General features: G+C 42.3%; 1 protein-coding gene across 1 annotated transcript; it reads left to right on the top strand.

Moving 5' to 3' along the window:
* Positions 1-3,254: 3,254 nt before the first annotated feature.
* LOC110533555 (biotin--protein ligase-like) lies at positions 3,255-7,155 on the top strand. Its single transcript, XM_090186222.1, has 5 exons — positions 3,255-3,362; positions 3,518-3,672; positions 4,744-4,858; positions 5,057-5,269; positions 5,634-7,155. The coding sequence occupies exons 1-5, from the start codon at positions 3,299-3,301 to the stop codon at positions 5,774-5,776; spliced, it is 690 nt and encodes a 229-aa protein (XP_090042348.1). The 5' UTR covers positions 3,255-3,298; the 3' UTR covers positions 5,777-7,155.
* The last annotated feature ends 5,422 nt before the right edge of the window (positions 7,156-12,577 follow it).

Below are 12,577 nucleotides of genomic sequence, written 5' to 3'. Positions count from 1 at the left end.
CTCTGGCACTCTCTCACTCCAGTTCCAAATTATACCACTCACCACAGTAACCTTACTACTGTTTTTAAAAAAGCTGCTTTTGAGACATTGGACTAATAAGGACGCTGGAGCAAGCAATTGACTTGCACTTATTTTACCCATTACCAAACCATATGAATCAGTGGTCCACGATTTGGGCGAATATTGCCAATTGTGAAGGTAGACTTCCATATGGATATTGCAATGCACTTCAGCTAGAGTAAAACTTAGTGTACATGTCATGTCACACTTACTAACTTAAAAAGTGCATTGAGTATTCATCCCAGTGTTTTTTTCATGAGATGCTTCAAACTTACTACACTTGGAGGCATCTTCTCACATTGCCAGTAGTACATCTCCTCTTTTTTTCACCCACTTCCCACTGCATCTCAGTCCACTGTATCTCAGTCCATTACCTTCCTCCTTGGCTGTAAACAACGTAAAATCACACACGCACACACCTCTAACACACACAAATTGAAGAGCACGTGCACACCCACATGCTGCCCACACCCCCAGCTGTATCAGACACTTATTGGTGGACAACGCTATCCTGGCAGCTTGGTAAGAAGGTCAGCGCCTGTCTTCCTAGGCTTGTTAAGGCGCTGATGTTCTTATTAAAAGCTAATTCCTGGGGCTGAAGGACTCCAAAGAGCTAGCCTGGCCCCCATTCGCCTCCCCTCACGCCTTGATTGGCGAAGGGGCGGCCGTCGTCACGGAGCGGCACGCAGGGTTCTCCGGTGGTCCTGCCAAACTGCGCCAGCGCTCAATTAGGGCCCCTGCGCAGTGCTGCGAGCCTGGCCACCTCCTAACTGGCCTCAGCCACGGGGAGGTCATGCTCCTGCTAACAGGGCTCACACACGGCTCTCACACACACACAGCTCAAACTGCAGCTACACACTGTCACGGGGAGCAGCCGGCTGCCACCCCTCGCCTGGTTGGGAGGTGTGTGTGTGTCTGTGTGAGGGAAGATTTATAAAAGCAGTGTCACATTTACTATGCCAGTATACAGGATCTCATGCCTTTTTTTAACTAAACCATCCATGAAACTATTTTCTCATCACAGGTTCATGGCCAAGCATTACTCAGCATCATCATAATTGATTAGCCTAAATTACATGCTACTTTTTTATTTGTATTCCTCCCCATTTTATTAATCCTATTTTGTCAAATAAAGTACAGCAGAATAAAACATGTTTTCCTTTCCTGTTTTCCTTTCCTGTTTTCCTTTCCTGTTTTCCTTTCCTGTTTTCCTTTCCTGTTTTCCTTTCATGTTTTCCTTTCCTGTTTTCCTTTCCTGTTTTCCTTTCCGTGTCTAGAGATTTCCAAGGCTTGAGTTTTTTGACACAGCAAACGCCCAGGTTTTTTGTTTTTGTTGGTTTTTACTCGTAGAGCACGTGATGGCAGTTTTTTGGCCGTTGGGCCATTATACCACGTCCAATCTAATTACTACCAGTTTGAGAGGACAAATTCTTACATCTGCAAAATCAGAATCTAGTTATTTTTTGACATTTTATATTATCTTATTTCTCTTTTTGGCTTCCACCAGTCTCATTTACAAAGATCAAGGGATTTGCAGCTAACAATAACATTATGAAATGACTCCAAGAAATATATCTCTTGTCTGCAGCTCAGTAGCTCCCCAACTCACTCAGGCTATCATTTTTCATCTGAGAGATTGGATTTATTTGGTTTTGATTAACATTTGAGAATGTGTTTTTAAAAATGCATTGTGATAATTCTACATTGCTGTACATCCAAGCACAATGAACAAGTGAGCCCTAGTAACATCCAGCTAGACATACCATATGTTAAGTCCTAGATTGAGTCATCAGTGGTGGCAGTAGCCCCAACCATCCCTTTGATAAACACTGTCCTTAACAAGGCTCTTTAGATGAAGGCTGTTTGGCCACAGAGTTTGGGAGGATTAACACGGGACTGTTCTAATCTGATTTGCTGACACGGCCTCTTTGCATCAGAAAAGCTCACATTCCCCTTCTCTCTCATCTGCCCTGCCAGCTCCACAGTCTTTGAAAATGGGCCAGTAGATGAAGGGCTTCTTGGCTAAGACCTCTGGGTCAATTCATTTTCTCTGGAGATGACAGCTTGTTCAAATATTTCGCTTCACGGTTATTGACAGTGTGTCGCATCCAACTGTCAAACGCTGTCTATTTTGGCAGTGTGGATTTGTTTTTGGTTTTCAAGGTGCACATTGGCCATGGGGTCTTGTCAGTCTTTGTGTACTTACTGTATAACAATGTTTAGCACAGAAAGACTCCAGAGTCATTCAAGCTAGGTGTGCTTACATTAATGTGCGTTTTCTACCCTCTGCACAGTGTATACACACACACCATCCTTACATGGCAAAGACATCTTGCTGACCAAATGTTTAAGATAAGATTGTGTCCAGGACCTATGTGTGTGTCTAGCATTTGTGATGTGGGTTTGGGGTGAAAGGAGAGGTGCAGAGTTAACACCTCAACTGGCTGAGTAGTTTATCTTTAACAGAGTGTGATTAATGCAGGGTGGCCATGCGGCGCGACACTAGTAGCCCAGGGCCTTCTAGAAAGGAAACATTAACTACCAGGCGCCTGCAGCCAAGCTACTTGAGAGAACGGAGGAAACATTCTAAAATGATTGATAAATAAAGTCATCTTTTTACTCTCAATGGAAAAGTAGTTGCTTGTGTATTTGTGTTTGACTAGTAATCACATATGAAGTAGGCCTATGTTTTTGGTGAGTTGTTGAAGTGGACATACGTCACACATAGGGAAGCAGACTACTTTGACTATGTGATTCATTAGCATTAGATCCCTTGATTGACACCTCGTTATTGTGAGTGTCATGTGTGTGTATGTGTGTGTGTCACAGGGGTCAAGTGGACACTTGTTTTCTTTGGTGAGGGGGATTGTTTGACTGGAGCACCTGGTGATAGGAAGGTCAGTGGTTCAACTCCAGTCCAGAGGGGCTAAGGGCTGGACACTGATGGGATGGGGGGGTGTACATGTACGTGTGCGTGTGAGAGAGAGATAGAAGGACCACTCGACTCAGCCCTTCCCCCTCAACTACCTAATACTTTGGGAAATTATTTCTCATAGCGACACCAATGAGTGAATGCAGAACTAATGTAGCTACTCAACTACCATTTCTCTTGGAGCTTTTCATTTACAGAGTTTTGCAATTGTATGAGTAATACTTGATCACTATAATCAGTTATGTGAAGGCAACACTTTCCTCTTTTGACAATTTGTCTTCCTTCACTCCTGTCCTCCCCAGGTTGATGCTCCAGCTGCCTGAGGAAATGGGCTTAATGTCTGTAGCTGCTCGACAGACCCAGGGTAGAGGTCAGTTTCCGCCACAGCTCTATCTCTCTCTGTCTCAATGCACCTACATTGGTTAATTGTTGTACCTCGTCACAATGAATAACCTAAATTGTTACATCATGTCTCCTCTCTCTGCCTCTTTGTGTTTTTGTTGTTGTATTTTCCGTGTGTGTCAGGCTTCGGGGGGAAAGCAGGGCTGAGTCCTCTGGGATGTGCTATGTTCAGTGTGCAGGTGTCTGTGAGCTCCAGACTGGGCCAGAGGATCCCCTTCCTGCAGCACCTGGCTGCGCTGGCAGCTGTGGAGGTTGTACGCACCCTGCCCGGTTACCAGGTACAAACACTGCATACTGCTGCGTGGTACCACCATGCTATCTCCAAGCTATAGCCATAGACCCACCCTATCCCTATCCATGTCACTGAGCTTCAGCCTGTCATCACTAGAATACTTTACTTACTACACTAATACATTTCCATTGGGAGCACTCCTTATCCTGAACAAGGGACTCCAGGTTTCACACAGCTGTTCATAGCCAGTCAGGTGTCCCTCTTCTTATTGTTCTATTCAGTGCAATGCACTTCCCTCTCCAAATGGATGGTGTGTCCAACTCACTGATCAAAGGGTTTTGTGCTAGAACCCTCCTTTCTCCCCTTCTCATTAAACATTTATTTTACATGGTGTAAGGGCCCTATTTTGCTTCCAGGTGCTTGTGTTGTGTGTGTGAGACAATATATGCACTGCAGTGTGGGAGTCTGATGAGAAACACTCTGGTGTCACACAGCCCAGTTGTTTATGGGCTCTGGCCAGTCAGCCAACATGTAAAACATGTAGAACGCATGGCACAGGATGTATTACCGGATGAAATAACAGCCAATGCTAACTTTGCCTAAATATTTATTTTAATCAAGACTAGAGGTCTTGGCTGGATATGCCATTTTTGGATGTACTATAGGCCTGTCAAAGCCATTGTAGAAATGTAGACGTGGGGCATGAGTTACGGGTAAATATAAACAGACATGGTGGCCGTTTTAGGTGATGTACTGCAGATGGGGCAGAACCTAATCTTCAAAGCCGGCCAGACTCAGAAGAGCTGCTCAGGTTGACAGATATACAGCATGGCATTTTGAACCCATGGAGACACTTCTACAGATTGGTTTTACAGACAGGCCATGTCAAACTCTGATTTTTTTTCTATCTCTGTTTTAGCTTGTAGTATTAGATCTGCTGTTTGTATGTGTAGCATCATGTCTTACAAGTGAGTTTTGTTTTTAATTGGATACTGTATCATAATACTTGTACTTATGTACCTGTACAGTATATACTAGTAATGTATTGTACCTCTGAGTGCCACTTATTTGTCATACACGTTTGTGTATCTCATATTCAGTTTTGGTCTCTTTCTAGGAGATTGATCGCAGAGTGAAGTGGCCTAATGACATTTACTACAGTAACCTGATGAAGCTTGGAAGAGTGCTGGTGACATCAACAGTCATGGGACCAACCTTCCATCTCCTCGTTGGTCAGAATCTTCTTATATTTATGTTAATGCCAGTGCAGTGTAATGGATGATCTAGTCTAGCCTTAAATCATAACGTGGATTTAAGGCTAGATTGTGTTGATGTTTCTGCCAGTGCTTGGATAAAAAGTCATTTATATTACTCTTGGTGAAGAGTTTGTTCTTAATGAACGTCTTTAAACAATCTCCTTCTCCAGGCAGGCTGTGGCTTCAATAGGAGCAACAGCAACCCCACCATCTGTATCAACAACCTGGTGATGCAGCACAACCGAGAGTGTGGCACCAGCATGGAGCTCCTGAGCTCAGCACAGCTCATAGGTCGCACCCTCACCTCCCTGAAGCAGCTCATCTCTGCCTTCCAGGAGAGGGGTCAGAGGCCGTCCTGCCCCTCTACTACAAGAGATGGGTGCACAGGTAAACAAGCTGCAACACCCCTACTGTAATCTGTGGTACCTCCTCAGTGGGTTTGGTTTCATGAATTTTTCACATAAAGTAAACATTTTCATTGGTCCTGATATTTATTTGAGGGCATTGTGCAACAGAGCAATTCCGCTAAAAGAGAACGAGAATGCACCGGTACTCTGCATGCTATCTGTAAAATCTGCCGCTGCTGATCATGATATGAATTGTCATTCTAGAGGAAATTAATCCCACATCTCGCCACAGTCACAACAATAAACATCTCCTAATCTCCAGACGTAACGTAACATGTCCACATGTAAAAATAGGATTGCTTTTACACTACATTGACCATGATGTGCCCTCTGCCCTGTCTCAGCGGGACTCAGGTGTGTCTGTGGAGCGAGAACGGCCCCCAAGCCGACGTGGTGGGCCTCGACGACAAAGGCTTCCTGTAGGTGCTCTCTGAGGAGCAGGGTTTGGTCTCCTTGCAATCTAATGGCAACTCCTTCGACATGCTGAGGAACCTGGTGGTCATCAAGCAATGCTAGGACCCTGTAAGGACCCCTATGGAGTATGCCCACCTGGTTGCCTGAAGGGCATTTTAGCCAGTGGCATCACGAAAGAAGATTAGCCAGCTCCTTCGTAGCTTGAGTCGGAGATACACTAACTGTTTGTGAGAGGATCTCACACAACTAATCTGCTAGGTAAAATTACTTTTTTAAACTTTTTTTTAAATTGTTTTTTACTAGTTAGAATTAGTATTTTACTCTATCAATGACTTAACTGCAAGTAAAAATACAAATTTTCTCTTATTTTACTTGATAGATTGGCTGAAGCTTATTTGGAGCCTAAAGCAACTGAATCCTTTTTTTTATACCATCCCATAGTATTTAGGAAGCTTTATTTAGGTCAATCTGAAGTTGGCCTGTTTAGTATAGTGTGGTGGTAGTGGAATTACTTGAGTAGTTCATATTACACTATCAAATTATAATTGGCAGCTACAGGATTTCTAAAATACAGTCGTTTATGAAGAATACAAAATTAGTCATTCACCAAATGCACTTATATTATGCTATACAATAGCATGATTTAAGTATTATTTAACAGTTATCTTGTTCAAAGGTTGTAAAATCAAATTGTCAACACTGATTATTTCCTTTTGGAATGTAGTATTCCATGTAACATCTTTAGTTACAACACTCAAAGACTATTGAGAAGGTGCTAGCTGTCGACAACAGTATTTCTTTCCAGAGGTATTGACACGAGGGCTATTAACATGTTAAAACACGTCTTTAACGTGTCGCTTGGAAATGTACCAAATCTGATTTGCGTAAAGACGTTATGATGCTATTGACATGGGAGGTCACACTTAGATGCAAATGCATTCACTAAGTGCAAACACATTGTGATAGACTGCCCGAAGGCTGACTCCTATCCCAACTGCTGGACTGTTAAGCATTGGTTTCTACTGAGCTACAGGCTAAACGAAGTCTGTTGCACTGAGTCATGTATTAACTTGTGTTATCATAGAACTTCATCAATTTGAGAACTATAAGTTCATATTTACTTTAAGCCTTATTTTTGATATTTTGGAGGTTAGATAGAGTTTTTTTTGTACTCTTTAGGACAGGCTTCCTTTAAGTTTCAGAGACTATAATTGTTTCTCAGTGACTGACAAGATACATATTTGTAAGATAAAGAGATGATCTGTATATGTGATAACACACACAATTGATGTAAAACATCCGCACTCTATAACTATGTAATTATGTCATAAAGGAATACTGGTTGCACTTAAAAGTTATTTGGTAACCTTTGAAGTGTCAATGATATAACTTGTCCTTCCAATAAGAGCAACACTATTATTCAAACACTATACTGAAATAAATAGATATACTGGACTTAGACTGGGATTTATAATTTTTCTGATACCTTTGCATGGGTATGAGGGTGTAGACACATTAATGAATACCCCTAGAGCAAAATTGGCTTTCAAGTCCGCTTCAAAATAATGCTGTTTGCAACAACGCAGTCTCCCATCTTAAGGCCTGTCGTTGGACAACAAAAAGGGGCCTCTCAAACGAAAGGAAGGAGGGTTCCTATTGCTCTCTTTGCTCTCCCTTTCCCTTCTCCATGCTCCTTGAGCTGTACTAAAGAGAAAAACACTGTGATTGAGTCCAGCTTTGCCCAGCAGTGGCTGTGGAGTGGGAGAGGGAGGGGGAAGCAGATTCCCTCCGCCTCCCGGTGGGGGAGTGATGAGGTGTGGGAGAGCCCTTTGGTGCAGGTGGCCAGTAGGGAGAGGGAATGGCTCGGGGGGGTAGGGGGGGGGGGCTCTTCAACTGTGTTGGGCTTATTCCAATGGTCCTAAATGACACTTCATTTGTCTTCAGCACCTCAGGCCTTGGGCTCATCTCTGCTAGATTAGGTGAAAATATGCATGCAAAATCCACAAAATGGACACAGCCCTCACCTCATTACAAGCTCATTCCCCCTTCTCAGGTTTTAGGAAATATACCCAATATGGTTTCATCAAAGATTAGGTAGGCTAACAGAGTGGGTATTCAATGGCAACATTGAGGTATTGACAGTGCCTGGTTGTATGAATACTGTGTTACTTATTGAGGCATCACCGTAGTCCTCTGAATGCTGATAAAAACAACTGGATTCCAATGTAGCGATTTTGATCAATGGAGATGTAGGTCTTAGCTGCACCGTGCTGATGTAGCTGGTGATGTGTGCATGCATGTACACTGTAGTATCCACTATAAAGACAATCCTGAGTTTCTCAAGTCTAAAGTTCATTAAGTAAATCGCTTACCTCTGGATCCATAAATAGCGCTTCCTCGATATCCTATTAAACAATTTCAGTGGCAGGTCTCAAGGGTCAAAATTGATATATCCTGTTTAATATTGCCTGCATAATATCAAATCTCAATCCAGCCTCCCCAGGGACACAGCAGAGCCCTTTAGCTCACCTTCAAATATCAGAGCTTGTCTTCAAGAAAAACAACACTCTGTTTTAAAGGGTAATAAGATAGGAATTCTTGGTGTCTTTTTACGCTAATTCTGTATTCTGTAAGTTATACAAAAACAGAACGAAAGATGGAATAAAGGATTTTCTGCTGGTCTGCTGAAGTTTTTAATACAAGTGTTCTGCCATGTGTACTGGTTAGATACGGAATGGTTGACTGACTATTCATATCCCATCGTGATGAAACCTGAACAAAGACTAGCAGTGAAAAAAGCATATAGAGTGGACATACTGAATGTCACTGAAAGGGCTTTGAAAACTACTGGAAGGTGTATTGTTGCATTTCAATATTTGAATCTCTCTTTGAAACATGAAAATACCCCGTGGTTACTTGTAATGTTGTTTTTTGTGTGTTACTTTTTCTCATCTTTTTCCATGAAGCACAAATAACATAATGGTTATTTTAGGTTGCTTTAGAAATAGCTGGGAGCATAATTGATAGACAGTGATTTTGCAAAACATTAGGAACACCTGCTCTTTGCATGACATAGACTAACCAGGTGAAAGCTATGATCCCTTATCGATGTCACTTGTTAAATCCACTTCAAATCAGTGTAGATGAAGGGGAGGAGACATGTTAAAGAATGATTTTTAAGCCTTGAGACAACTGAGACATGGATTGTGTATGTGTGCAATTCAGAAGGTGAATGGGCAAGACAAAAGATTGAAGTGCCTTTGAACAGGGTATGGTAGTAGGTACCAGGCATACCGGTTTGAGTGTGTCATGAACTGCAATGCTGCTAGGTTTTTCACGTACACGTTTTTCCCTCCCGTGTGTATCAGGAATGGTCCACCATCCAAAGGACATCCAGCAAACTTGAGTCAACATGAGCATCCCTGTGGAACGCTTGACACCTTGTAGAGTCCATGCCCCAACTGTTACAGGCTTATTTTTTTCCATTTATGTTTTGAGGTTGGACTTTAGTATGTATAGCTTGTTAGCACGTAGGGCGCACCGACTGATATCACCTCGTTAGTTAGTATGTTTTGCACCTGTGCTGGTTGCCATCTCGTTAATGGGAAGGTGCTGGCCCAGGTGCTATTTAAGAGTGGCTGGCCCAGTGCTCCAGGTGTGTTGATAGATGCGAAGGGTTAACACCTTTAGTTGGCTTTCCCTATTTGGATTTCTAGAAAAACAATCCTTTATCTGATTTCCATGATTTAGTTTTGCTCCACCTTTTTGGTTTGCTTCCTGTCTTTAAGTTTGGTGTGGATTTTTCTTTTGTTTGCCTCTTCTTGGGCGAACTGAGTGGGTGTCTTTTAGGTTCCAGGTGTTTTTGTAAGTCAACTTTTAGTGGACACCCCCATGAGTGTCTTTCAGGACCACTCCTGTTTCATCTTGGTTGTTGGTCAGTGACTCTGTTAGTTCCCCGTTCTGTTTGAGCGACAATATTTGGGTTTTCTTGCTGGGGAACGTAACACAATGAATTGAGGCTGTTCTGAGGGCAAAATGTGGTGCAACTCAATAGGTGGTCCTAATGTTTTGTACCCTCAGTGTCCACTACAAGTAGATGTGGATCTCTGGCTGTGTGACTGACTGTGGCTTGTCCAAATAGCTCCCTGACTGTGTCCTAAGCAAAGTTCCCTCTGAGCTGCATGCAGTAGCCCTGAGAGCACCGCGCAGCTCCCCTGGGACTGCCATGCAAAATAAATATCATCTCACAGAGAAGAACAAGATGGAACTTCACTCAACTTTATGGCGCAGTGGTCACCAACCGGTCCATTGCAATCAACTGGTCTATCTCCAAGGCATTCCTAGTTGATCGCCAAACATTTCTGTAAAAACCAAACGATAAAACCTTGTGTTACAATTTTTCTTATTCCTCTCGGCTGTTGGCGGTAGGTGCACCTGATTCAGCTGCCCTGCACGCCGGGTAGGTGAACTGTTGCCATTTTGAATAATTTCATGTGTCTGAAGGTACAAACTCTGCCCTACTGGCGGGCCCAGAGAGCAAATCAAGTGTACTGTAGGCCTACCGCTTGCCAATCGGGTGGCTCAGTTTATCGTGTCTGCAGGAATGTAGCAGGCATCATTTAAATACAGCAAAGTGGATACTGTGAGATTTCAAAATGTTTAAAATGACTATGGAGAGACTGTCAAAAAATACAGCAAAGTGGATACTGTGAGATTTCAAAATGTTTAAAATGACTATGGAGAGACTGTCAAAAAATACAGCAAAGTGGATACTGTGAGATTTCAAAATGTTTAAAATGACTATGGAGAGACTGTCAAAAAATACAGCAAAGAGCTGCTGTTTTTATGTTTAAATTCTTACTCAGCATTGTCAACACTTTGTGTTCAACACTTTTATAAGCCATAAAATGTGTGTTTTTCCTATTTCCACTCAGTGCTACAACAAGCACTGCAGCAGTAATGAATGACTAGCAAAGTGTATCTATAGGCTTGCGTTGTTGTTTTCATTATTTATTATTTATTTGGTCAGTGTCAGTGGAGGAAAGGGAGAGCGGAGAGATGTTGAGAGGCGGACCCTCAGTCTGCTGCTCTCTCCCTCTGCTGAGACTGACCATCAGATGCAGACACCATCATACCAGTAAAAGTAATACAGTCAACGGATCTATTACCGGTGTGATCATATAGCCTACCTTAAGTTGGGAAATATAACTTTAAAAAATGTCCCTAACAACAATGCATCGGCAGGGCAATTCAAGCAAAGTCAATATCCGGTGACGATGTATTGGACCTATGACTTACCGCACAAACCTCCTTGCTACAGTACTGTTTTAAATTGGTTAACGTTGCATCAGCTTAAGTTTAAATAATGTAAAAATCTGAGTGGTAGATCTCGGCTTGCATTTTGACTCAGAAAGTGATCTTGACTTAAAGGTTGGTGACCACTGTTCTTTCCCTGATAACACTATCAACATTTCCCTTTACTGTGGCAATTGTGATCGAATCAACGCAAATGTTAGCCACTTTCAATGCACCATACTGAAACAAAACGAACTATGCAAGATATTTTGTTGTAGGTATAAAGCATCGGCATAGGATTCTATTGCATTGACACGCACAACTCAGCCCGTACTCCACACAGACCGGTGTGGCATAAACAATCAAAGCTGCAGTAGGCCTACATGCAAATAGACCATTGCCGTATATGGATCTGTGCCATTTACTTTGAACTGGACTGTGTTTACAGCATGAGCAGTCCTGAGTAGTAATGGGCTTGTTTTGAGATCAAAGCGAGTGTTGTTTGTAGCCACGTGTGCACATGTTGTTCATATCCTTTGCTAGTTAGTGAGTTATTAGCCCCGTTATAGATCATTTTAGTCAGCAATAGGGGAGTGATTGCTTCCTACAAGAGCACGAAACATGTACATTTCTGAAAAGGGAGTCAGGTAAATAGTTGTTTTTTTGTCTTAATGGGGCAGTGTTGTATTTTTAGACAAGATAAGCTAAGTACTGTAGCCAATAGACAGAGGGTAGCATCATTTGGTCTGACTCTATGTAATAATGGTATGGGAATAATAATGCTTTTTATTTTGTGAAGTGGTTTCTTGCATCAAACAACACAACAGTCACCTCCTTGTCTGAAGGACAAATGGATAAACAGGTTAATGTCAAGCCCTGCATGTTTTTTAAAGCAAAAGTCTCATGGAATGTAGGCATAAATTGATCGCCCTGAAGAAGGCACAGTGATACCGAAACATTGGTGATTTACCCAATAAATGACGGGGAGTTTATAAATAGAGTGTGCGACTCTTTGTTTTTATAGCATTCAGTGAACACCACACATTGGCTGCTACTGTAGGCTCAATGATGTTAAAGTGTTATGAGATGGCTTTTCTCCATTGTTTTTGATGGTAGGCAACTCTAGTAGCCCTACGTTATGATCAAATAGCCACAGTAGCCTACTTGGCCACTGTTAAAACTGGAAATCAAAGTGTTCACAGTAAATGTGCGCTGGAAGTTGCACAGAATTTTCTGAACGTTCAAGTTTTGTGCTCAGTAGACCTGAAATTTGCTCAACGCTGTAAAACATTTGAGGGTGCAGTGGTCCTAAGGGAAATTTGGAGGTGTGTATAGATACAGAAGACCACAGTGGATAGACAGTTTCTTGTAGTCATTGGGAGAACACACTCCCACATGCACAGACATTTGGAGGGCCCATTTGACCAGGTTGATGGGATACAGGCAGGAGGACATAAAGGTGTATTTCAAGATTACATCACAGAAGAAAGTAAGGTTATATGTACCTATTATATAAAAGTGTTTGTAATTCTGACATTTACATGTGCTTGATATCACAGCAATGTCCAGACCTCTTCAA

This window comes from Oncorhynchus mykiss, chromosome 10, assembly GCF_057628025.1.
Source record: "Oncorhynchus mykiss isolate SJ-2025 chromosome 10, ASM5762802v1, whole genome shotgun sequence".
Lineage (NCBI taxonomy): Eukaryota > Metazoa > Chordata > Actinopteri > Salmoniformes > Salmonidae > Oncorhynchus > Oncorhynchus mykiss.
Note: the sequence above shows the minus strand (reverse complement) of the source record. Positions and strands in the feature narration are given on the sequence as shown.

Coding starts and splice junctions, on each gene's coding strand:
- LOC110533555 (XM_090186222.1), top strand. CDS start 3,299: ATGCTCCAGCTGCCTGAGGAAATGGGCTTAATGTCTGTAGCTGCTCGA. Junction 4,859..5,056: donor AACCTTCCATCTCCTCGTTG/GTCAGAATCTTC, acceptor TTCTCCAGGCAG/GCTGTGGCTTCAATAGGAGC. Junction 5,270..5,633: donor TACAAGAGATGGGTGCACAG/GTAAACAAGCTG, acceptor GCCCTGTCTCAG/CGGGACTCAGGTGTGTCTGT.